This window comes from Lutzomyia longipalpis, chromosome 3 (genome assembly GCF_024334085.1).
Source record: "Lutzomyia longipalpis isolate SR_M1_2022 chromosome 3, ASM2433408v1".
NCBI classification, from domain to species: domain Eukaryota; kingdom Metazoa; phylum Arthropoda; class Insecta; order Diptera; family Psychodidae; genus Lutzomyia; species Lutzomyia longipalpis.
The window spans coordinates 30849593-30875656 of record NC_074709.1 but is presented as its reverse complement, the minus strand read 5'-3'; the positions used below and the strand labels follow the sequence as shown (position 1 = coordinate 30875656).

Sequence of the window (26064 nt, the reverse complement as noted above, 5' to 3'; positions counted from 1 at the left end):
AAGACTTCAATTGAAATTAAAAAAAAAACATTTGCCATCAATGGAACAGATGGCACGTGGCCTCCATGAGAATATGGTTGGCATTAATACATAACGATTATATATTCAAAAAAAATCAAGTAGGCTCAGGCAAAAAAAAAAAACAAAAAATTAGCAGCCATTTTTTAAAAAGAAAAAAGTTCTAAGAAGGAGTTATGAGGGAAAAACGTAAATTATTGGAGAAAAAATAGTAGAAAGTTTAGAAATTTACCAACTCACCTTAATAAAATTATTGTTTGATTTCTTAAAAATGAATGGCCTACTGATGTTGTCTAGCTAGGTTCCAAATTCTAAAAATAAAATGGCGGCTCCTTATCTGTATAATGCCAATTAAATCAATCGAAGAAAAAATTTTCCCAGCTGAACTATTAGATGATTTTGCTAAAAATTCTGCACAACGTGAAAGAAAAAAGAAACTTCAGTTAAAAAAAAAAACGTAAAATAATACGAAAATTATTTAAAAAACTCGAATTCTGTAACTATTTTAACTTTTTTTATTGCCTTTGAGTACTACAGTGGTTAACAACACTACGCTAATTTTAATCAATTATATATAATATTTAATATTATGTATACAATGTTAGTTAAAATTTCTATCTACAATATAACTAATCCTAATTTGTATTTTATTCTAAAAATTTAATAACAATTCAGTAGAATTCACATCGAACACTCACAGCTTGATTTTTTTTTTAAATTTCTTTAACTTTTTTTTCCTTGAAGAAATAATAAGTAAAATCGCCTTGTTCTACCTAAAATATATATACATACATAACATTATGTACATTTTCTTTTTTAGATTTTTTTAAAAACCTATTGCACACAATCTGTTTTGAAATTCAAAGCTTCTTTTTCGTGTATTTTTTTTTAAAACTTTCATTAATCACAAAGTCACAGCAATTGAAGTGATATGTAAATTTTTTTTAATTCATCCTCTCAAAACACTGTGCAAAGGAAAATAAAATGTTTTATCAAATATCTAACTTTTAGAATTCAGTAACAAACAACTAAAAAGAATTCTAAATCAGAACAATCTTAACATTTTCAATCATGAAAAAATTCCTTGAGTTTATCAAGAAAAAAAAAGAGCACCGATTTTTTTTGAAATGTTCATCTTTTGGTTTGATGTTTTTGAGTTGAAAGTTCTTTTTCTAGATTTTCTTTAATATTTTTGTCTTGCTTTCCTGCTCTGTATATAGCCACTGTCCCAGTAATATCATGACATTTCAAAAAAAAGTAAAAGAAAATGAATAAACTCCTTTTGATTGAATAATTTTTTAGCATGTAATACTAAACTTGTGTGAAATTTAGAGACTTTTTTTTCTTCAAAATTTATATATATACATAGTATACATATGTACACACATTTTCCATTTAAATATTTATGTACATACATAGATAGATACTTCTTCAGTTGTATTACATAATCACACCAGAAACTATATGGGGGACTTTTTGAGAGTGATATGATTTTTTTTCTAAAATAAAATCTAAATCTTAATAATGTTCATCCTCTGTGTATATGTACAGCACAACTTATATTTATACTTATGTAAAAATGCTTTGACTGACGTGTGCTTCATTGTGTTTGATTTACTATATATTATATAGCTCTCTCTTTCTCTCCTCCTTTTTCTTACTTTCTCTTCTTTTTTTGGTATATTTTGATAACTTCTTCTACCTTTCGCAATAATATGGAATGTTTCTGTGTTTCTTTTTTTTCTATTATTTTGGAGGGAAAACCCCTAATGTATATGTACATTTTTAGAGGTTTAAAATTTAAGTAAGTACTACTACACTCTGGGTTTAGGCACTTAGGTCCATATCCAGATCACGATCTGGTGAGGCGAGTAGAGCGTGTGGTGATAGCATGGGATCCCCCATACAACCGAGATCGATGGCAGAGGGTGCTGTGCTGGAGGAGAGCATAGGATCACCCGTGAGATGGGTTGGGGCACCAGGGTGCGAGGTGGGTGTTGTAAGTGGACGTCGATGTCCAAGTAGAATTTTTTGACGACCCGGTGGTGTCTGTGGGGATAAAATTTCCGAAAGCATCGAATCTGAATGGACCGGAACATCGTCATCATCAATAAAATCCTGCAGCTGACTCAAGCTCATATCTGACACATCCGGTAGCTGCAATTCACATTTAAATGCCTTTTAAAATTAAAAGGAAAAATCTTTTTTTTTAAAGAGAAAACCCTAAAACCTACTTTTCCCGCATCGTCAAGAAGCATTGTTGTATCTTCGAGATTTGCCGGTGTTGTAATGCTATAGGATTCCTGAAGAGGAATTAGACCACCCTGAAAACCACTTTCAGTCGGTCTCTGTGTCCGTACTTGCAATTCCAACTCTTTTATACGCTTCAGAAGGTGATTATTCACTTTCTCCATCTCCTGACTACGCACTTCATTTGCCCGCAGCCGCGTCACCTCATTCTTTAAGCATTTTATATACTCAACAGATGATTTGAGTATTGTACCCTTATTGGGACGCGTGTCACGAACAACTTCATGAAATGGATCAGGATTCTTGGGCAGTAGGGAGCCTAACTCTTTGATGCGATCATTTATATTGAAACGACGTCGGCGTTCAACTAAAAGCACAAAAAAAATGAATAAATATTGAGAAAAAAGAGCTCAATATTGATAAAAATTCAGTCAATGCGTCTCAATAAAAGCTCTAAAAAATCCTCAAAAATGAACAATATCAAATATTTCTGATGATTTATTGGTGCTATAAAATTAAACAAGTTGTAAAGTCGTACTATTGCTTGTTGTTATCGATTATCATCTTGTCTTTGGGGGCTTATCTTGTTAAGGTGATACAGTTTCAGAGATCGTGGGTGGGTGTAGACTTTTCAATGAAATACATGGAGGCAAACATTATATTCCATTCTAATATAGCTTTTTTTTTCTACTTATTTAAAAGGAATTTATAGGGTTGATTCTGCTAAATTTTTTTTAAAATAAAATAAAAAGAAATTAATAAAATTTAAGCATTAAAAACTGTAGTGTGATAACCTTGTAAAACTAATCTAATCATCAAAATTTGTTAATCATATATTAGCCAAAGTGATATAGAAACCTTGAAACGGAAACTCTTTCCGCAAGTTTTTGATTATCCTGAAAGAGTTCTTTTATAATCGTTAAAATAAAGGTTTGATTTGGAGGTAAAAACGTAAATTTCACACCTATTTTCTTATCCTAATCTACTAACGTGTTTGTTTGCTAAAATACATTGTTTTAATCAGTTTTAACAGTAAAGTTAGATTGTGTTTTATTAGTTTATACAAAATATATATTCATCCGGGTTTATCTCCCTAACAATATACCCATCATAATAATATTTATCAATGAATAGAATTTTCTATAAATACAACTAAACTCTATTAGATATGCCACAATGATATGGGATGCATCTTGTGGGAAAAAAATAGATTATTTTACAAAAATACCATGTAAAAGTGACATTGTGATGTATATAGGTATATAGGTATATAAGCGACGAATCAGCGAAAATAAAATTGAAAAAAATCACGCGAGAAAAAGAGGCATCCATGAAAATATGAGGCCATCAGTTTGTTATATGGGAAAATGCGAAAGAGAAGAAACTAATTGCTGACATCCGGTGCCTGCAATTCACTTTTATGTGTGTACATAGATGTAGTTATTTTTGTTGGAAAATATGGGGAAAATTTGCATTGGGAAATTAAAAGAAAAAAAAATAGAGAGACATCCTATAGATAGAAAGATTAGGTACATGTAGGTACTTACTTTGATTATGATTGTCCTTCTTCAAACGATCCTTCTTTTCTTGCTCCGTGAGATGCGTTGGTTCTTGCTTAATGCTGGTTTCAGAGCCAGACTTTTCCGTTTTATACGGATTCCCACGACTAAATTGGGGATCAAAGTAGAGAAATTCATCAATGAGTTCTTCAGCCTGGAAAGAAAGTAATTTAAAAAAAAAATAACTCATTTACTAAGAAAGTTCCCTTTGCAAAATATTTAGGAGAAAGAAGTGATTACTATAGAGGAGAGTGGGGCACAACAAGTCACTCAGGGATTTGAGAAACTATAAAATATCGTTATGAGCAAAAAAAGGAGTTTATTCATTGATACATGAATAATTTTCTCATTCGTGAAACAATTTTAATCCTTATTATGTTGTAGAGATCGATAAAAGAATAAGAAATAGCCAAAGAAACTTCTTATTTTCTACTGGAACTTCAAAGAAAAAAAATGTAAATATATATTGCCTGAGGATGTAAATAAATTTGACGAAACGTCGCTAGTGAGCAGAAAAGGAGTGCATTTATTCTTTGGCTGCGTTTCCGAGTTTTTCTTCGCAAATTTTCAATAGCCGTTAATGGATTTTTCATATAAAAAAAATAAAATTTGTTTTGCCCAGCTCTCCCCTATTAAAAGAAAAATAATTTAAACTAAAAAAAAAACTTGTCTTTGGTTAACATTTCTCACAACTCGTCGCATTTTTTCTTCATAATACTACAATAGAAAATGTGCATCGTTCCACCGGAGGCAATAAGAAATTGCATAGTCTATCAAAATATGGTACGTATAGGTACTATATGTATGAAACACGTGCTGTATAGAAAGGTCGATTAGACATCATTGTGTAATTATATAAGCTCACACGCGACGACGGAATGTGGTTAACTTTAAATTTTAAAGCGCGTTCTAAAGTGCAAAAGAACTATACGAGTAAAGAGATAAAAAATAGGTAGGTATACTTATTCATTTTCTCTCTTTCTCTCTCTAATTATTCTAAATTAATAGTTTGTTTATCATTTTCATTTCTCCAACTGTGCCACAAATTTACTTTCCTTGAAAATTTAAAAAAAAATCTTTTTATGGAAAGAAAAATCAAATAATAAAATTAGTTTTTAATGTTGAATTAAGCAAAATATATTTTCTAATGACGAGATCTTTGTATAAATTAATTGGTTAAAATGTGCTGGACAGCAATTCTATGTATAAGAAAAGAAGAGCTAAATTGAGTTAAAAGAAAAGAAGAGAAAAAAGTCTTTTAGCCTTGTTTGAGCTTTGGAGTTATGTAACATTTTTTTTCTCATCGCAAATCAAAGCTTTTTAGCTAGAAGAAAATTCTTTTCGCTTAAACATTTCTTCTTCAACACGTTACTTTTTTTTATTCCTTATCATCGAACACATTGCAGAGAACATAATTTATTTGTAGCAAAAGAAATTTCTTCTTAAATCATTTATGTAAGTTTTGCAGAAATTGCTTCAGTTTTTATTGAAAAAAAATTTAATTATTCATTAAAAACAAGTCTCCATAAAAGGTTTTTCTTTACTTAAAGGTTTAAATGATTTGAAGAACAATAACCATTTAACAACGAATTTACACACAACGCGTTGTAAAACATTAAAAAGTCCTCCAAATGAATTTTCCTAATGAATTTGAATTTGGAAGATGAGATAGAGCTTTGTCGAATTAAACTAATTCAATTTGAGTATTCTTGTAATATTGACGAATTCAATTAAATTCTTTAAAGGAAAAAATCTTTTTTTTTTTACCTGAAAATTCACCTAAATGACTCTTTAAATACATTTTCACATAAAATTATACCACGATGATGATAAAATTGGTGTCGAGTGAAACTCTGTCTCAAGAAGGATGAGAGATGGATTTATATCGGGAGAAGTCGACACTTTATCATGCGAAATTACGAAATGTGTGGCCTTATCATCAGAAATGTGCGCGCGATAAAAGAATTAGGCTTTAACTTATCGTCCGATTGAGCATCTTCATCGTAATGTCTTAAAGCGCACATAAAATCTGCGGTAGGGGGAGTGTTAAAAAAAAGACAATTTCTCTGCTAAAAAAAATCAAAAATCTCTCTCTTCTTTTTCAAATTACACGCAATTTTTAATTTTTTTTGAGCAATTAGAATAAATAACCCTCTTCAATCGAATTGATTAATAATTAAAAATACATTTTTTTTTCTAATACCAATTATATTGTTTTAAATAATACATATCTGTGTCAAGTATGCTCATATCTTTCCCACATTCTTTCCGATTCTTTTCTTTCTTTTTTTCCATACACCAGCACTCACACACAAGCACACATTATAAATGATTTGGTCAGAAAATTCTATTTAGATAGGGAAAACCGGGGTCAAAAAAAATTAGAAAAGGATTTAACAGCCTGATAGTTGCCGGGAAGGGAGCGATAATTTCTTATCCTTTCTTTTATATCCTGAAATGAATTTTCAGCATTTCTCATATTATTCAACCATATTAGATTCAGTCTGATCTAACCTTTGAAACCTTAAAGTCTTTTAGTAAAAAAAAAACTGAATATAGCGTGAAAAAATAGGCTAGACCTGAAAAAGCAGGTCTAGCTTAAAAGAACTTAGGCCTGGCTTAAGAAACTTAACCACTCTTTCGGGGGGAAATGGGGGATTCATGGTCTCCCCTACCTACTTAATTCTTGTATAGATTATTCCACAAGCCATCAATTTCTTACTAAATCAACTCAACGCATGCATTTCATAAAGTAGATTAATGCATATCAAAAGGTTATAATCCACATACATATTGATGCATGTAATATGTATAAAGTATAAAATATTGTATATAAAAATAATGTTGCGGGAATTGGCATAAATGCGTGGAAAACCTCCGATTCAATTTGTGACACGAAAGTGTATGACAAAAATTGATCACTTTTTATCGCCTCTGCGTCCCTGAGAGTAGATGCGCATTTGTACTCCGTGACTACACAATTACTGGACCTCGTTGAGAAATCCAATGCTTCGAGATTAACTCAACCCGCTAAAAAAACCGCGAATTTGGAAGCTTCACTAGTGAGTTGCTACTGATCTCTTTTTTTCTTCTTTCCCTGTCTTCAGTGTACTTTACATACATATATATGTGTGAAATGTATGTAACTTGTGCTTGATAAGATGACCGAAAACTCTTTTTTTTTTCCTTTGAATTTTATACTCGTTTTCTTTTCAATGGTGGAATAACAATTATATACGTGAGTTAAATGCAAATAGGGCATTAATAAATATAGCAACAAGGTGGATAACAAAAAAAAACATAAGACAAGCATAATTTATTTTGATTCAATATTACTTTCAATATTTTTTTTTACAAAAATAAATAATAATAATTGATTTTAAATTAATTGTTGTTATTTGAATTTTAAATGAAATATATTTTTATTAATTAAAATTGTTAGGAACGTTCTTCATTGAGCGTTTCAGGAAAGTTTGCAGAACTCCCAGGGGGTGTTTATCTATCGAATATTTAGATTTTTTTTCACATAATCATCCGAATATTGCTGAATATTCCGAATATTTTCAAAAATCCGACAGTTTTTAATAAAAAATATTTATTTATTTGATACCTAAGAAAAAATAAACGGTTATAGGGCTATACCAGATTACTTTCATTCGGATTAACACATCTTGATAAAAACCAAATAATTTTAAATCGAATAAAAACTAAAAAAAAAAATAATTAATGAATTTCTTTTAAGGTCTTAAATTTAGCAGTTATTCGGCTTAAATTCAGATCTTTACGGTTTTAACGATTTTAGGACTAAAAACTAAGGGAATAGGCAAGTATTCCGAATATGTACTTCCGAATAAATTCATTTAAACAAACACATTTCCTTCAACTTTTGCTAATCCTTAACTAAGCCAAAATTCCCTAAAACTTCTTAATTAAATCTATCACAAGAATCCACAATATTCTCCTCCAAGTTTAAAGTCTTGTTTAAAATAAATTACGCATATGGGTAAAAAATATCTTCAACATGGAGATCCTTCCTTCAAGGCACTTTTTATTTAACAAAAATGTGTATCAAATATTTAGTAAATATATTATGTACATAATTTGTTTTTCACCAGATGTTTTTCACCCTCGTTTGGAGCTTTTGAACATTTAACATAATATAAATAAAAGGAGAGATGTTAGCACTATAGGTACATTTTGTATTAAAGTTCCAATGCGGGATGATTTTTTTTTACCTTGTGGCGCCTCGTTATGATGCTGTATACGGGCATCTTGGGGCGCCTTACGGGTGTTTTTCGACCCCTTGGGCTTTTGGGGCACTTTTTAATTACGAGCACTTTGGGGATCATCGGAATCCCGGTGGTAGCCACATTTTTTTTTTAAATAAAATAATTTATTTTTTATTTTTAAAATTTCTGATTTTGTATTTCGTCCGAACGAGCTCAAGGCACTTTTTGTAAAAACCGAAAAACGTGCTTGTGCACCGTCTCACGGCCAGGTACTGATTGTACTGGTTACACTCTAGCCGCACGCAGATGATCTCTATCTTCACACCTGCCTCACTACTTCGGCTTGTGGTCGGTTAAATGAAAATGAAGAGAAAAAAAATAACAATCCGCGATCGTTCGCAATCCCATGCTGGAGTCTCTTCGTACCTTACACATGTGTGTAGTACGTACATATGTAGGTATATATACCGGGTGGAGTGCGATTATATATAATTTTTCTACTACTTGTACGTAGTGAAATATTCTCAAGATAATATCACCGCCAGTAGACACAACGAAATGCAAAATGCAGTTCTTTATGGGAGATTATTTTATGAACATTTCCATTAGCAATAAAATGTATTAAATCCCAGAATCATCTTTACTATGTATGTTTTACCTTAAAGTAATGATGGACTTAATAGAGCTCTTGTTGCGCAACTAATTTTGAAGTAGAAAAAAAAGTTTTTCTCTCTGTACTCAACCCGCACTGTTTTCCCTTTTCAACTAGAATCAGGTTCATTCTTTGTAATATTGTTCTTCTTCTTAAATCTTGTAGAGCAATGTAAGAAAAAATCCTTTTGGAGGGAGAAAGATTTCTCTCAAGTTCAAAGACTAACAATTTTATATTATTAAATTGCGTCTGTGAGGAGAATTAAAAGAAAAAAAATGCATCCGCTCTTGCATTTTGCTGCAAAGTGTAGTGATCTCACATGGTCGTCGCCCAAGACGTTTACCTTGACTTACATTATTATGATTTCGCTCACTTTCGCGCCTATACTTTGACCCCCGTGGCGGTCTGTCGGTTCATACCCACCTCCCTCGCAGTCTAGCTTACTTCTCAATCGCAAAGTTCTTTTAATCTTGTCGCTCTTTTTTTTCTCAACGTATGCCTACCTGTAATGTTCAACGCGTAACATAACTCGCCCCTCCTCAACGTCTTTTCACAGATTAACATTAAGAGTCTGGGAGGCCTAATGGTCTGAGTAAATATAATATGCTAAAAAAAACTATTAAAGTCCACATAAAAGAAAATTATTGCGCGAATGCAAAAGAGATTGATTTTTTTCTCTCATTCATCCTTGTATTTACTTTTAAATAATATTAACTTATACTCCAAATATTTTTTCCGCTCAATATTCGAAGAATTAATCAATTAATTGGCCAAATAATATGCTTTACATAAAATATGGATTTCTCTTTATTTTTTTTTTCAATTTAATGTGAAATTTTAGCAATGTAATATGTAGTGATTTCACATAGAATAGGGCAGAGCGGACCAATTTAGATAAACTAATAGTTTCAACAGAGTGAAAAAAATCCTCTAAAATACATTAATTTGCTCAAAACTATATGGATATTTTAACTCTTACTGGTTTTGACTCTGAGTAATGTTTTTGTAAGAAATCATACAATAAGAGATCATAATCAAGCCATACCCCCCTACGTCTATTTTCTAAACTTCATTTAAAATAAACTAATTTGGCACCTCATTTTCTAAAGTGATAAGGAGGAGTTTCAGAGAAAGAACATAGAAAAAGAAAAGATAATAAATTATTATCTACTGGTATAAAATATATATATATATATATATATATAGGAGAGATAGGGGAAATTTTCAGGGTTTTTTTTTCTCTTCACTCTCTTTCAATTTGAAAATGATCGTCAAAGTGGATCATTTTCATCGTAACATTAAATGACCTTTTACTCGCCACTTCAAATCCATGCCGCGTGTTCCATTAAAAAGTACTCTAACGCTTAAGTTTTCTTTTTGAAAGTTTTATGCTTTTTTTTTAATACTTGACATTTCTTTTCCAGTTAAACGAATCTTTCTTGACATTTTTTTATTAGACCTGTACAACACTTTAAGTTTCTTTTAGCAATACTGAAAGAAACTGAACGCATCTAAGTAAAGGTCAGATAGATTTATTAATCAAAACAGTATAGACTCACCTCTCCAGATGTAGTACTGGTAGCTACGGAGCTGATACTCGGTGACATAGCCGTGTCAGGACTAGCCGTTGACATTGCAACTGATCTAACCCCATGTGGTCCCGGTGGTAGAGGTAAGCCTGGTTGTGGGTACGTAGCTCTCGTTGCAAAATCAACAAACTCTTTTGGATTCTGCAACTACCACTTATGAAACTTAAAACTGTCCACCCGAATGAACCTCTCAGAGCGATTACATCGCAACGAAAGATTTTTTTTTGTGCACTTACATATTTAAAAGCTCCACCACACTCATTTGCCCACGTGGATGGATTTTGGAAGGATTCATTGAGGTATTTTCGTACTTGATTCTTTTGCTTCTGGATCACGTGGTACCGCGTTGGGTTCTCAAGAGCCGTTTGAACTTTTAGCACTTGCGGTGGAACATCCACACTCTGTAGGGTAACTTTAACACTTGATGATGTTTGAGGTGATGTCTGATGGTTTTGTTGGCAATTCTTCCTTTCGGCTTCTCTCCTCTCCAAATCCTGCTGCTGTTCACGCTGCAGTTGTTGCCTTAAGTGTGTTCGCGATGTGAGTGTTGCATTCTTGAAGGTAGGCCTATCCGTTACGAGGATTTAAATAAATTCTTTATCTTTTTTTTTAAATAAAATTCCTTATTTTAAAATAAGAGAACATTTGGTTAGTTAGTACACATAGGATTAAATCAACAATTAAAAACATAAGAAAAAAAAAGAATGAAAGAAGACTTTTCAATATCTAACTTGGAAGTTTTGTGGTTTATCTTATCTAAATGCGATTAAAATAAATCGACTCAATGGTGGACACATTTTTGGGAGAATTTCTTTACCCAGGTAGAGGAGGAGGTGCTTGAGAAGAAAAATTATCCGTCGGAGCACCACCTAAGTCAACAATATCAGGATCTAGATCCAGTATTGTCTCTAAATCCTCATCAATTCCAACAATAACACGAACACAATTGCAAACACGGAGCTCATTAATGCCATCTAGGCAATCTTCCAAGTCCATCCCGAAGCAAACTGAATTTGCGCCGCAAAGGCACTTATAAACAGCTGCGATGGGATAACAAAAATAGATTATGAGAGATGATGCCTCTCTGAAAATGTTTTTTTTTTAAAGAACTAATGAAACTTTGTCGAAAGAAAAACTAAAAAATTCTAATTTTACTTTTTTGTTCTTCAAATTTCTTAAGACTCTTGTAAGAAAAATTTTTTTTCTACAAGTATCTGATTCACTTGAATTCATAAAAGTAGTTAAGTAGGCATTCAGGCCTCCCCGATGACTCATAGCATTAATGACGTCACAGGTCTCGGCTCGTGTGAGTCATAATGTTGTGGAAGGTCAGTGATTTGTTGTGACGTCATAATGACGGGGAAATTGAGCGAGGTCAGTGTCGTGAGGTTGTTTTTGAGGAAGGTCAGTGATTTGTGGTGACGTCATGTGGTGGACGCCATCTTGAAAATTTTATTTTGTCGGCCATTTTGAATTACGTCATGTTTTTGTCGGCCATTTTGTATGATGTCACATTTTAGCCGCCATATTGAATTTTAGGCGCCATTTTGAATTTTGATTTTTATATTTCGCCATATTGGATTTGTCTGCCATATTGTTTTCGTTCCTCCATCTTTGTTTTAGTACGCCATCTTTGTTTTAGTCCTCCATCTTTGTTTTTGCCCTCCATCTTTGTTTTTTGTCCACCATTTTGAATGTTATTCCTTCATTTTGAATTGTGAATTTTTGTTCCGCCATGCTGAATTATGAAATTGTATTCCCCCATATTGGGCTTGCTTATTAACGTTTTTTTTAAATTTTGAATATTTAATTTGATCGTTTTGATCATCATCATATTGATTTCGCGCCTTTTAATTGTTTTAAATGTCTGATTATTTAAATTTTTGTAATTTTTTGTAACGAAAAAAATCTTGATCATATATGAGATTTGAACATGCAAGGTTTGAGTGCCCAGTACGAAGCTCTAACCATTGGGCTATAATTGACTTGTCAGGCAGCCCTCCATAATTGTGAACCATACATTCGATCCTCACCTTGATGATTCATATCACACACATTAAATGAATGAAGCGCGGGCGAGAAAAAAATTGTCCACTAAGGGAATTTGAGCAGGCACTTGGCAACGAAGAAAGTGTGAAGCGACACTGAGAAAAATTTCGCTGACGAAACATTTTTTCGCGATCACTTCTTGAAGTGCATGAATTTATTTGAGGGGGAAAAAGACAATATATTTTCAATGTATAAATATTGGCTTTGAGTGTTGCATTAATTGTATGTGGAACTTTCGTCTTTTTCCTCTCTCTCTATGATCACCGTTTATGTGTCTTAATTGTGTGGGGAAAAATGCAATTTACTCCCATGCATAATTTTCACATGTTTTTTGTATGCTTTATCACACATCGTTTGTGATTGTGGGTTAAATTTTTTATGAGTACCTATAAGATTTTGGATTTTTTTCAGAATTAAACAACTTTAAAAAATTTCATTGCAATAAATTTGCGTTTTTAAAATTTATATTTCAAACGATTTGCGTTTTTTAAATCATCATTTGAAAAACATTGCATTTTTAAAATTTACATTTCAAAAGATTTGTGTTTTTTAAATCATCATTTGAAAAACATTGCATTTTTAAAATTTACATTTCAAAAGATTTGCGTTTTTTAAATCATCATTTGAAAAACATTGCATTTTTAAAATTTACATTTCAAAAGATTTGCGTTTTTTAAATCATCATTTGAAAAACATTGCATTTTTAAAATTTACATTTCAAAAGATTTGCGTTTTTGAAATTTACATTTCAAAAGATTTGCGTTTTTGAAATTTTCATTTCAAATGATTTGCGTTTTTGAAATTTTCATTGCAATAAATTTGCGTTTTTGAAATTTTCATTGCAATAAATTTGTGTGTTTGAAATTTTCATTGCTATAATTTGCGTTTTTGAAATTTTCATTGCAATAAATTTGCGTTTTTGAAATTTTCATTGCTATAAATTTGCGTTTTTAAAATCTTCAATTCATAAGTTTGTCATTTTCTCATGTTATGAAATTCTGAAAGAAACTTTGAGCAGGCAAATATTTCTCACCATATTTTACCTACCTCAATAATTTGCGAAAGAGTAAAACATGAATGCAAAAATTTGATCTCCACAATGCATAAGGTTGATGACTTTTTTGTAGTAAATGGGCAAATGAAACGATTGCAGATTTTCCATTTAAAAATGAAGCGTTCGCATGAGGATGAAACCTTTATATGTTGTGATAAAAACACATTTGTATATTGATTTCATTGTTTTATTTTAGTAATTTTTACATAACAAAACATTTTCTAGATATTTATTTTAATCTAAACTTATTCTAAGATTAAATATTCTTGTACAATTACATAAATATAATTCAATTAATAGCCAAAAGGTAAGGAATCAAAATTTTCGACACATTTCCTTTTCATTAATGTAAAGTTTGCTGTCTTTGTGCACGGTCCTGACTGAATCTGGAAAAGTTGTTTCCTGGTTATCCTATCCGGATATTCAACTCTTATACCATCATTTTCATTTAGGACCAAGCTTTTGAGCGCTTCAAAATTAATATGTTTTTCAACCTCCCTGTTCATCGATATGCCTTTAAACACAACCTTATATGAATAGGAATCGGTCCCGGGGGAATAAATTTTCAAGCCATACGCCTTTGGTCCACAGCTCACAAATTCATCAATGTAAGAGCCTTCACTGAAATCCGCCAACTCATCGGTTAATTCTCCTAAAAATTTTCCAGTTTCCAAGGGATTTTCCTGACCATTAGGTACAAGATAAATTACCGAATCAGTGTCACAGTAAAAAACGTTATGTCCTAATTTGGAAAGAACAGAATACAACTTGATCCGGGCATTAGTTGTCGTGCAAATTCCTACACCCAAATTTACGTACTTTGATGGAACTTCATGTTCATCAATGTGTTTCCATGAAACGAAAATTTGGGTGGGTCCTGCAGGATATAGATCAAGTATCTCTATATTTTCTGACTGCAAAATATCGTTTAATTCCGAAGAAGAATTACAAATTGTTGTTTTACTGTAATCCTCCCTCATAATAAAACGACCCCATAAGCTGTTCAGAACAATTTTTGAGAGAGATCTCATACCCTTATTAACAGCTATCTTATCCTTCTCAAGTTGAATTCCTTCCTTCTCCAAATATTCTTGGATGTAACGTTCCTTATCAGCATCTGATTTGGCATCTTTTGGCCATCCGCTTGATTCTTGTTTGATTTTTAGGAAATTATCAACATAATCGGCGAATAGTCCTCTCTCACCAGTCTCACGGTTGTACTGTGAAGTTTCATAAGCCCATAATTCAAAGCATTTTTGAATTTTGTACCCATGTTCAACCGCAAGACGAACTTCATCGAGAGACCAAAATCCAGTGAGGGCTCTCTCATCGTCTGAATGTGTGCAATTAAAGACATTCAAATCTTCCGTACATTGCCGACACAATGGGAAAGTCAGGCGATTATTGCATCTGTACGGAAGACAAGGGATATAGAGACCACGTGGAGGTAGAACTTTACATTTTATTACGCCATCATATTTTAGGGCCTCCTCTTGGCTTTCAATATCCTTGTGAATTGTAGGATGACCGACAAAATATTTAGAATATTTATTGGCCCAAGGATACAAGGAGGTGAAATCGTAATAGTAAATACGATCACCAGGTTTGCATTTATGGTAAAGTCGAAAAACTTCAGTTCTACCTCCATAAACTGCTGATCTTAAATTAAAACCTGAATCTGTGATCTCTCTATGTTGCTCTATTTGTTGTGTAAGCTGTGGATCATCTTTTAAAATTTTACGGAAGTCGCATTCCCACATAGATACAACATTATATCCCAATTTACGTATGTGATCCAATCGCCTCAAAGTTGCCTCGTAACGATTGTGCAATGTATCATTGGGGTCATTAGAACACACTTGCATCCTATTCAGATAACAAGTATGTCCGTGATAATAACATCCCTCAAAACTATACACAGTGTTAGTGGTTTCGTCATAACCATCCGCAATATAACGACAATTTTTTAATTTTTCTTCGTACGTTAAGTTTATGTTTTCTTTCAATTTTAAGTAGACGAGCCATTTGAGAGAAATTTTGCTCTGAAGGTGAATGAAATTTGAATTATAATTATTTTTTGGTGTAATTCCAAGTGTGTTTGGCTTGAGATAATTCTTTCTATAGACTTTCATCACTGAATCAGCAATGGTGATAGCCTCCAGAAAGGGATTAACATCAGTCGTTTCAATGAAAGAAAACATAAAATTTAGGCAACCTTTCATTAAAATTTTGACATCTTGACGACAATACCGAATTAATTCTGCTTTGTTGTCGAAAGTATTATGCTTATTTGCATTGTACCATTGAAGAAAGTCGTTATATTGAGAGGTTGTCATTGAGGCAATTGGATACATATCGATATCTGGATACGGCCCCACATAATTTCGATTTTTCGGTGTGTTAAATTTGTAAGGATAATACCCTTTCGTACATTCTTCTAAACCAAAACTCTTACTGAATTGTGAAAGAGGAAAGGGAATGAACGAAAGGGAGTCCAAAAATGTGATATTATCGACTGATGCACAGAGAATTTTCATGCCCGAGAGAATTGGTGATATTTTGTATTCTCTTTTGCATAATTCTTCGAGGATGAACTGTCCATCGTAGCTTTTCGCGTTATGTGCTATCACCCGGGTACACATTTCACGATATTGCATAACATAATCAATAAATTGTTCAATTGAGGACTTGTTTTCATCGCTCTGAAAAATACGTTCCGAAGGACCGCATCTTGAACAGTAGGAATTGGGAGTTGCAACACATAAATGACAGACTGTATACGCGATAACTAAATTAGGCGTATGTTTTGAATATCCCCCCGGAAGCGATGTAAATTCTGACTCACAATCATAGAAGATTATGCAATATTCTTTGCGGTTTTTCCTATTCCTATATGGTTGAATATGACAATAATGAGGAATTGAAGTATTTTGATCACAAATAATACATTTTCTTTTGTCGCAGTCATGACCTTTCGAGGCATCGTACGACAAATAGCAATGTTTACAGATTTTAAATTTGTCACAAACGCCCAGAATAGTATGATTATTAAAACAAACTTCTCCTTTAAATCGCCGATTGCATGAAGAACAATCAAGCATTGACATAACATTAGGACACGGAGGGTTTTGGGTACAGGATTTGCATTTTTCGGGACAAATATGGCTACGATTGTAAAGCATATCACAAACGGTACAATGATGATCAAAATCAAAAAATCCCGCGAGTTTTGCTATACAAAAGTAATGTTCATTCGCCTTATCATAGAAAATATTGATTAATTTTCTTTGATTTGTCGCGGTTTTACGTGATTTATACTCAAGTACGTTAAAATCAGAGAGAGAACTGTAAACGTGAACTCTAAAGTCTTTCGAATATTTACGTTCAAAAGCATGTATAAAATCAAGTCCATATTTACCGTCCTCTCTCAGTTTGCTGGGTTTGATTTCCTTAACAAATGCATCTGCAATTCTGTTTAACTTAACAGGATATCGTCTGTAACTTTTAAGTTTTCTATTAATTTCCTCTTTGTTTTCTTCCAAAAGCAACATTCCGAATATAATTGCTATAGGCAAGCAATTCTTTTCCGTTTTAACGTTGATAATGCTCCTAAATTTGAAGCGATATACCTCTTCAATAGTCATTCTAGAGGGATTACGATGGCCTCCACGTCCCGACATCGCATGTAGAAGATAAGCGCGAACACCCAGTACATCCGTCGAATTGAAAACAGTTGTACTCTGCTGTACTTTTTCTAGGTGTGCGAATATGATGGGTACGTTCAGCGCAGTAAGGGGACGAATTCCTATGAATATTGGTCTGTGATTTGGATTATCACGGAGAAATAGTTTCATAACAATTTTGTCCCCATCTTTCGACTCCGTCCGCAGAATTTTAAGTACCTGAAAATGACAAAATCAATTATAATAAAAAAACATTCAGAAAAAATTAGCGTTATAAGATTTACCTCATCAAAGGCATCTTCCATCCAATTCTTCCCTTCTGAGCTGTTTTCGGGTTTCTTTAGTTGAAACTCAATCTCTAGCTGAGTGTAGTTAAAGTGGGTATTGTGCGATTTGACTTTTTCAACGACTGTTATGTTTTTATGATATTGAACTGGTTCTATCTCAGATGTATCAATCCCTCCTCCTTGTTGTTCAATAGAATCTTCCTGTCCATAATCATCATCACTTTCACTGGTACATAAGTCGATTACTGCATCAAACCCTCCATCTTCAACATCTTCATGATCGTCATCGCTTTCACTTGTACATAAGTCTATTACACTGCTCTCTTTTTCGGCATATTTAATAACGCTGGTTCTCTGATGAGGTGAGCGAGAGCGATCCAAATGTTGTCTGCTAGTACTAGGAATTTTTCCTTTACCAGAGAGAATTCGACATACACTTTCTGATCTTCCTGAACATTCTCCATGGTCCGTAATGCACTTGATTAGCCTTTTCCTCTCAGTAAAGGTGAGAGACTTGCCATTAATCACTTCACTTTCAATCCGATCAATTACTCTACTAAAGAAAACTCGCCCATTGTTATCCTCAATAATTGCAATTAAATCGCTTACCGATTTGGTAAGTGAAATAATATTCATTATTTCGGACAGAGACTTGTTGCTGAGTTGATTCATTGTAAGAAACACTGACGGGGTTTTGGTAACAAACTGTTGAAAATCAAAGGGCAATTGCATTTTTATACATAAAATATGTCAACTCAGCAATTTAAATCATAAGAACAAAATTTGGTTGTCAGCAAAACTTTCTTTTTAGAATTTCACAACATGATGAATTTCATCGAATTTCATTTATATCCTGCAAAAAATAAAGACATCTGCAAATGTGCAAGCGTTTCATTAACCTATTTACTACTAAAAAGACATTAACATTGTGCAAACCATGCATTAATTATGCTGGAATATTCTTAAAGCTGATGACAAATATTTTCTTCCTCAGCATTTCTATTGGAATTTCACAACATTATGAAATTTATTGTATTTAATTTTCCCTTCACAGCATATAAGGTATCATCCTCATGTGAATGTTTCATTTTTTAAATGGAAAAATGTGCAATCGTTTCATTTACTCACTTACTACAACAAAGTCATCAACCTGTGATGACCTGTGCGGATCAAATTTTTGCATTCATATTTTACTCTGTAAAATAAACTACGCAAATTATTGAGGTAGGTAAAACATGGGGACAAATATTTGCATGCTCAAATTCTCTTTTGGAATTTCATAACATGAGAAAATGACACACTTATGAGTTGAAAAATTTAATAACGGAATTCTATTGCAATGAAAATTTCAAAAACACAAATTTATTGCAATGAAAATTTCAAAAACGCAAATTTATTGCAATGAAATTTTTTAAAGTTGTTTAATTCTGAAAAAAATCCAAAATCTTATAGGTACTCATAAAAAATTTAACCCACAATCACAAACGATGTGTGATAAAGCATGCAAAAAACATGTGAAAATTATGCATGGGAGTAAATTGCATTTTTCCCCACACAATTAAGACACATAAACGGTGATCATAGAGAGAGAGGAAAAAGACAAAAGTTCCACATACAATTAATGTAACACCAAAAGTCTATATTTTTATACATTGTCTTTTTCCCCCCTCAAATAAATTCATGCACTTCATGAAGTGATCGCGAAAAATTGTTTCGTCAGCGAAATTTTTCTCAGTGTCGCTTCACACTTTCTTCGTTGCCAAGTGTCTGCTCAAATTTCCTTTGAGCAATTTTTTTCTCGTCCGCGCTTCATTCATTTAATGTGTGTGATATGAATCATCAAGGTGAGGATCGAATGTATGGTTCACAATTATGGAGGGCTGCCTGACAAGTCAATTATAGCCCAATGGTTAGAGCTTCGTACTGGGCACTCAAACCTTGCATGTTCAAATCTCATATATGATCAAGATTTTTTTCGTTACAAAAAATTACAAAAATTTAAATAATCAGACATTTAAAACAATTAAAAGGCGCGAAATCAATATGATGATGAGCAAAACGATCAAATTAAATATTCAAAATTTAAAAAAACCGTTAATAAGCAAGCCTAATATGGGGGAATACAATTTCATAATTCAGCAAGGCGGAACAAAAATTCACATTTCAAAATGAAGGAATAACATTCAAAATGGTGGACAAAAACAAAGATGGAGGGCAAAAACAAAGATGGCGGACTAAAACAAAGATGGAGGAACAAAAAACAATATGGCAGACAAATCCAATATGGCGAAATATAAAAATCACAATTTAAAACGGCGCCTAAAATTCAATATGGCAGCTAAAAATGTGACATCATACAAAAAATGGCCGACAAAAACATGACGTAATTCAAAATGGCCGACAAAATAAAATTTTCAAGATGGCGTCCACCACATGACGTCACCACAAATCACTGACCTTCCTCAAAAACAACCTCACGACACTGACCTCGCTCAATTTCCCCGTCATTATGACGTCACAACAAATCACTGACCTTCCACAACACTATGACTCACACGAGCCGAGACCTGTGACGTCATTAATGCTATGAGTCATCGGGGAGGCCTGAATGCCTACTTAACTACTCATAAAGATCATCGCATGAACTGCTATCTCCATGTTTGAGGATCATGTGCAGAATGAACCGTTTTATCAATAAATTCTTAAGTGTTTCCAAAGTCGAGTTTAATTTTTTTTCTATAAATCATTGTATTTCCCCGATAGTAAGTATTGTATTGAAGTATTTCTAAATACGTTTTTCAAAAACGATAACTTTTTTGTGCAAAAAAGAAAGAAAGAAAAGTTTAGTCAAGAAGATATTTTTATTTTTCTTAATCTTGCATTGGAAAGGATAGAAAATTTCATGCGGGTTGAAGACAAATCAAGATTGGGCAAATGTGATAGCACACTTGTCAATTTCCGCCTTCAAACTCACGGACATTTTATCTCCTCTGCGCAACTGTTATCTGATTAAATTTATTATATTTAGTACCTATATTTTATATATGACACACGTTGATCTCTAGCCAATCAATGGATACTGATTTGGGGGAAAACACGATATGAAGGATGACCGATCATATATTTTTGGGTAAAGAGAGTTTAGAGAGAAGAAAAAAAAAGAACCTAGGGCTCTGTTAGGCACTATTTCGCCTCTGCTTTAGTCATTTGGTAATGCGTCAGTGTTATACATGTAGGTACGTATATATCTATGTACATAATACATATTATTTTGCTTCGCGCTATAAAGATTCTGAATGGATCCCACGAGTAATGATCGTGATCGCAATGTCGGACTTACGATTGATCGGCTGGTGGGACAGTCTTGGATTTGAGCTCATAGAAACCACTGGGTTTGAGAAGCATTGTCGATAGGCTGCTATCATCTTCAAAGACACTGCAATCAAAGTCGAAATCGTAATTGAGATCGACACCACTCTCCTCCATTCTTCAGGCGTTTTTTTCTTCTCCTATCTTCTTCTTCCCCCGAAAGAAAAAGAAAAGATCGTGTCGTCGTTCAATGACGTGTATTGGCAACACACTGGTTAATAATAATTAAAACTCTCCATCAGAAGATCCTCCAATATCGCGCATTTCAATGCAAAACGCAACGAGAGATTGGTCTAAATTAGGGTCAATTAATATGGGATTTTTCCGTGATCTCTCCACAACAGACCCACGAAGAGACAAGTGAGGAAAGAAAAATATAATATGTAACACGTAAGTTGTTGATGCTCTGCTGCTTGTCTCTTAGTTAGAAAACGGGGGGAGCTTTTCCACCTCCTTGTAAATCACTCTCTCCCTCAAGAAAACATGACACACCCGTTAAGAAAAGAAAAAAGAAAAAACAGATATCAAGCAGTGTGTGGATCAGTGACGTTTCAGTGGTGATCTTTTGCAAAAAAAAAGGGAATTCGGAAAGCTTGAATTACGCGCGGGGGCTCTCGCGGGCGAGTCACTTTGTCAACTGGCTCAACCAAAGAGACGGGCCAGTGTAGAGCTTCGGGGAAAAAACGCGCGATATCGCGAGAAGCACAAGAGTATGTGAGATTCAATATATATGTAGATATATCAGAGTCGAATTCGTGGGTCCAACATACTAAATGAGATAAAGCACAGGGGGGCAAGGCAATAGCTTGTGATAGATATAGGTATGCTAGATGGTGTGATCATGCACATATCATTTTTAATCATTCCTAAATTTTCCATTAATCTACAAAAAAAGAAATTTTGGAAAAAGGAAAAAAAAATTTTCAAGGAAAATTATTAGTTTTCGTATTTGAAATAAGAGTTAGTTAATCAACGAAAATTACAAGAATGAAGCTGGATGATTTATTGTGTCTCCAGGAAAAGAAAATGAAGAGAGCAATTAAAGGATCAGATTCAGATTTTAGGATTCTCAGTTATTAGTTAAGATCTAAAAAGCTAGCGACAAAGCTCAAAATAAAGTTAAGTTTAATTTTCTAAGCATCGTGTGGTTTCATTCTACATTTCAGAGAATCTGCAAGACATAAGTTCTGATCTCTCTTACAGAAGAGTAGCCTGACTATCCAAACTAAAGGATAGTTTGGTAAATTTAGGAGTAAACTGAAGATTCCATTTTCTCCCGTATTCTTAGACTGAAAGCCTATATTCCATTCAAGTCAGTCCTATTAGATCTAGGTCAGATAGAACTTGATTTAAATCATATAGATCTAAAAAAAAATGAATAACCAATTAAATGCAAATAAATAAACAGAAGAAAAACGAGCTCTGATTGGTTAATTAATTTAGGTAAAGTGCTTTCATTGGCTGAAGAAGAAAGAATATAAACAAAAACACCTTAATGTAGTCATTTAACATTACTTTTATTTCTACATTACATACATACATTTATCGATTAATTTTTGTTTTTTAATACAATACATCAGTCAGTTTGTTTTTTTTCTTTTAAATTTTAATCTACGGACCTCTGTGGGAGAAGGTCACACTGTGGTGCTTCAATTTTGCACCTACTGGAAGGTTGAGGAACTGTTTAGTGGTGACGAATCAGGTTCGTCGAGCATACGATGAAGTTGATTCACATGAATATTCACAACAAGCTTTGGGGCATCTTCGAGTTCTTCCGTGGCAGATGGTTCTTCCGCAGGTCCGCATGATGCTTCGGGAATAGCTCGTTTTGCTTTGTAAATTATTGCCACCCACACAATGGACGTCCCGACGGCACACAGAACAATTGTTATTACAACAATTCCAACAATGTCATTCACACTAGCTGCTGCTAGGCCCTTCCCTGATGGTACTTGTACCGTAAGTCTGGCCCCACCTGTTGTCACCCCGAGCTCATTGCGTATTTCACATTCATACGAGCCAGCATCTGTGAGTTGTGTTCCCACAATTATAAGCAATTGTCCTTCAGCTGCAAAGAAATGTCTTTCTGTGGACAGAATCGCTGCTCCATCTTTAGTCCATTCCAATTGTGGCTTTGGTGAACCACTGGCTAAGCACTCGAGGACACTAGCTGTTCCGAGTTTGACCTAAAATGAAGAAAAAAATAATTTTAACATCATTCACCAGCGTCCTCACGTCAAAGGAGACTTACCTCCTTATTTTCCATTGGTTTGACAAAAGATGGTGGCTCTAGAACGGTGAGTGTAGCATTAACCTTCACGATTCCAGCATCATTTTCTGCTGTACACGTGTAAACACCTTGATCACTTGTCTTGGCGTTTATAATGAAGAATGCATCATCAGTCGGCATTACGTGCATTCGACGTTCACGTGCTGCTGGAAAATCATTCCCACCATCTTTCTGCCATGCCATCTGTGGCTTAGGTTCACCACTTGCAGCACAATCTAATCGTACTGTTGCACCCGTGGCTACGGTTACATTTGATGGCACTTTACGGAAAACGGGCAAGACTAAAAGATAAAGTTTTCAATTTTTTTGTGTAATTTTAGTATGAAAAATTACAATAAAATTCTATAGAAGATTCAGAAGATACTTACTTCCTACTGTTATGCGACTCCTAGCGCTATAAGTTACGCCATAACTGTTGCTTACTACACACTGGTAGCGCCCCATATGCTCATGGGATACGTTAAAGAGAAAGAGCCGTGATGTTGCAATTGTTGCATTCTCGTGCTCACCTAGAAGAAAATTAATTATTTTATTGGAATATAAGCAAAAGTTCAAAGGCTAATTCAAGTTAACTTTGCACCGAAGTTCAATAATCTTTTTATTTGAATTTTATCATCCAATCAGAAGGCAGAAATTAAGCTTCAACGCCTACTTTCTATCAAGTAATACAAATTCAATGCAAAGTTTCTTAGAATACAAAAATTCTTTTTTTTTACCTATTTGATTTTCCATTGTTTCATCTCTTCTGTAAATATTCATACTCAATTCCACATTATCCTTTTTCCATTGAAATTCCATGGGTAGGATGGCCGTTGATGTTGCTCTGCATTCAAATGTTATATTTGATCCCATGTGCGCCATCAGGGAGTGGGGTTGTTGCAAAATTTGTGGTTTAGGACTATCACTACATGTAAAATTTGTTGGTTGCAACTCCTCCAAGCGCTTCAGTCGCAACCATAGGGGGAAATTGCAGATTGTATTGCCAGAGAGGACATTTGGATGCTCCGAAATCCATATTCGAAGCCACTGGAGGTTACAATCGCAAAAGAGGCTGGTTGTGTTGAGAACTAACTCATTGAGTTGCATTAGAGGTACAAGGGCTCTATCGTGAATTGTTGTTATATTATTGTGATTGAGATCTAAACTACGTAGTTGTGTGAGCCCCAGGAAGGCATTCTCACTGACGCTCTTAATACGATTTGATGCTAAACGAAGGTTCCACAGGTGGGTTAATGAACCAAATGGTTCATTCATGTCCTCAATGGTCCACGAGATCTCATTCCCACTCAAATCGAGGCTTGTCAGCTTCGGAGTAGCTTCAAAGGCACCCTCTTCAATGCTTGAAAGTTTATTATCACGCAACCCTAATGTCTTGAGGTCCGAAAGTCCCCCGAGGGTGTTCATTGTTAGGCCAATTAGGCGATTTCCAGACAATTCTAAATTCTCCAGATGCCCCACAAATTCCCATGCATCGAATTTAATGTCAGAAATTCGATTTCCCGACAACGATAGCTGCGTTAGGCTTGTTAGATTGAAGAGCCATCCTTTGGAAATTACACTAATACCATTCCCATCGAGTTCCAATGTCTCCAAATTCACACACCCATGGAAGGCTCCATCATTGAGGGTATGAATACGATTATTCCGCAGTCGAAGATGCCGCAGGTGCGCTTGATTGCGAAAAGTTAATCCTGGTATTGTTTCCAGTTGATTATCAGCCATTTGCAACCGTCGAAGACTGGCTAAATTTGCAAATGTCTCATACTCAATGCTCGTTAGCTTATTCCCATTCATCTTAATTTCCGTTAGATGCCTGAGATTATCAAGGGCATGCCCGTGAATCTTCTCAATAACATTGTAGTTCAAATTGAGACTTCTAATCCTACAATTCGGTGGAAAGATATTTTTTGGAAGGACAGTGAGCAAATTTCGACTAATATCGAGATGCTGCAACTTCGGGAGCTTCTCCAGGGCCTCAACTTCTAGCACCTCAATCCGATTGTGACTCACAGACAGGGCCGTTAAGTGGGTAAGTCCAGTGAAATGGGGGATGCGTCGTAGGCGATTCTTATTGAGTTTGAGCTCACGCAATTCCGTGGCATTCCCAATGAGCTTAGCTGCATTCTCCCCAAGACGATTACCCGAAAGTTCCAGAGTTTCCATCCATGAAGGCATTTCAGGTGCCTCCAGGAAGCCTCTCCGACCACAGTCAACATATGCATCTAAGCAGGCACACTGGCTAGGGCACTCATTGGAGCTCTCAGCTAACCCAAAGGCCAGCAATGCAAGGAATACCGACCAGTGCATCCTCAAGATAACCCAAATACTCTCCAGATTTCCATTTGATCGTTCCTCCGTTTTTTGTTGGCGTTATCTAAGGAACTTCAGCCATCTTCTTTCTCTACCCATCCACTTGCTATCTGATGCTGATGTTGCTTTTGGAACTCTTAAAGAATTTGTAACTTTTTTTTTGCGAACGTTGAACAAGAATTAATTTAACTTGTTCTACACTTTGAATATTTTATTATGTAAATAAATAAAATTTAATTTATATTTAAAAATAAAACTTTTAGTAACACTTGTGAGATGTCTATTGTTTTTATACTTATGCTGACAACTTGTTGGGTTAATTAAAAAGTTCTTGATGCTCAATGATTTAAGTCTGAACTACATATTTATTTTTAATTTTGAGATTTTTTGTTACAATTCTTTCTTTTAAAAAATCAACTGATTATTTAGGAATTTTCTCTAAAAGATAGATTTTCTTCTAGAATGAATAATATACGGAAAAGTCCTTAGAAAAGACATTTTGAGCGTACGGATTTCCATTTTCCTCAGGTACAAAATAATATTAGAAAATGTCGTTGCGATTTAAATAAATGATAGTTTTTTTAATTATCAAAAACAAATCATAAAAATTATCAATTTTAGTTGTAGATACTTACATGAATTTTTATACACATACTCCCAGAATTTAGTAAACGACTACACGTTAAAATTTTGACTTTACAACTGTCTACTGCAGTGATCCGTCA

The 26064-nt window shown here is 33.9% G+C and overlaps 3 protein-coding genes across 10 annotated transcripts; all 3 read right to left on the bottom strand.

The window, feature by feature from the left end:
* Positions 1 to 510: 510 nt before the first annotated feature.
* On the bottom strand, positions 511 to 21258 carry LOC129793902 (microphthalmia-associated transcription factor-like). 8 transcript variants are annotated; one of them, XM_055834399.1, is made up of 6 exons: positions 20711 to 21258; positions 10534 to 10864; positions 10268 to 10444; positions 3816 to 3981; positions 2253 to 2635; positions 511 to 2196 (listed from the first exon to the last, which is right to left on the bottom strand). In XM_055834399.1, exons 1-6 carry the CDS (start codon positions 20854 to 20856, stop codon positions 1846 to 1848), a joined length of 1554 nt encoding a protein of 517 aa, XP_055690374.1. In that variant the 5' UTR covers positions 20857 to 21258; the 3' UTR covers positions 511 to 1845. The 8 variants fall into 8 exon arrangements, with proteins under 8 accessions (XP_055690374.1, XP_055690376.1, XP_055690375.1 ...); XM_055834401.1 differs by having other exon boundaries at positions 511 to 2175; XM_055834400.1 differs by having other exon boundaries at positions 10268 to 10438.
* LOC129793894 (uncharacterized) lies at positions 12397 to 18726 on the bottom strand. The gene is made up of 2 exons (XM_055834386.1): positions 17368 to 18726; positions 12397 to 17302 (listed from the first exon to the last, which is right to left on the bottom strand). Exons 1-2 carry the CDS (start codon positions 18100 to 18102, stop codon positions 13694 to 13696), a joined length of 4344 nt encoding a protein of 1447 aa, XP_055690361.1. The 5' UTR covers positions 18103 to 18726; the 3' UTR covers positions 12397 to 13693.
* Positions 21259 to 22237: 979 nt separating the features above from the next.
* LOC129793896 (leucine-rich repeats and immunoglobulin-like domains protein 3) lies at positions 22238 to 25667 on the bottom strand. The gene is made up of 4 exons (XM_055834388.1): positions 23746 to 25667; positions 23398 to 23538; positions 22991 to 23310; positions 22238 to 22925 (listed from the first exon to the last, which is right to left on the bottom strand). The coding sequence occupies exons 1-4, from the start codon at positions 25334 to 25336 to the stop codon at positions 22401 to 22403; spliced, it is 2577 nt and encodes an 858-aa protein (XP_055690363.1). The 5' UTR covers positions 25337 to 25667; the 3' UTR covers positions 22238 to 22400.
* Between the last annotated feature and the right edge of the window lie 397 nt (positions 25668 to 26064).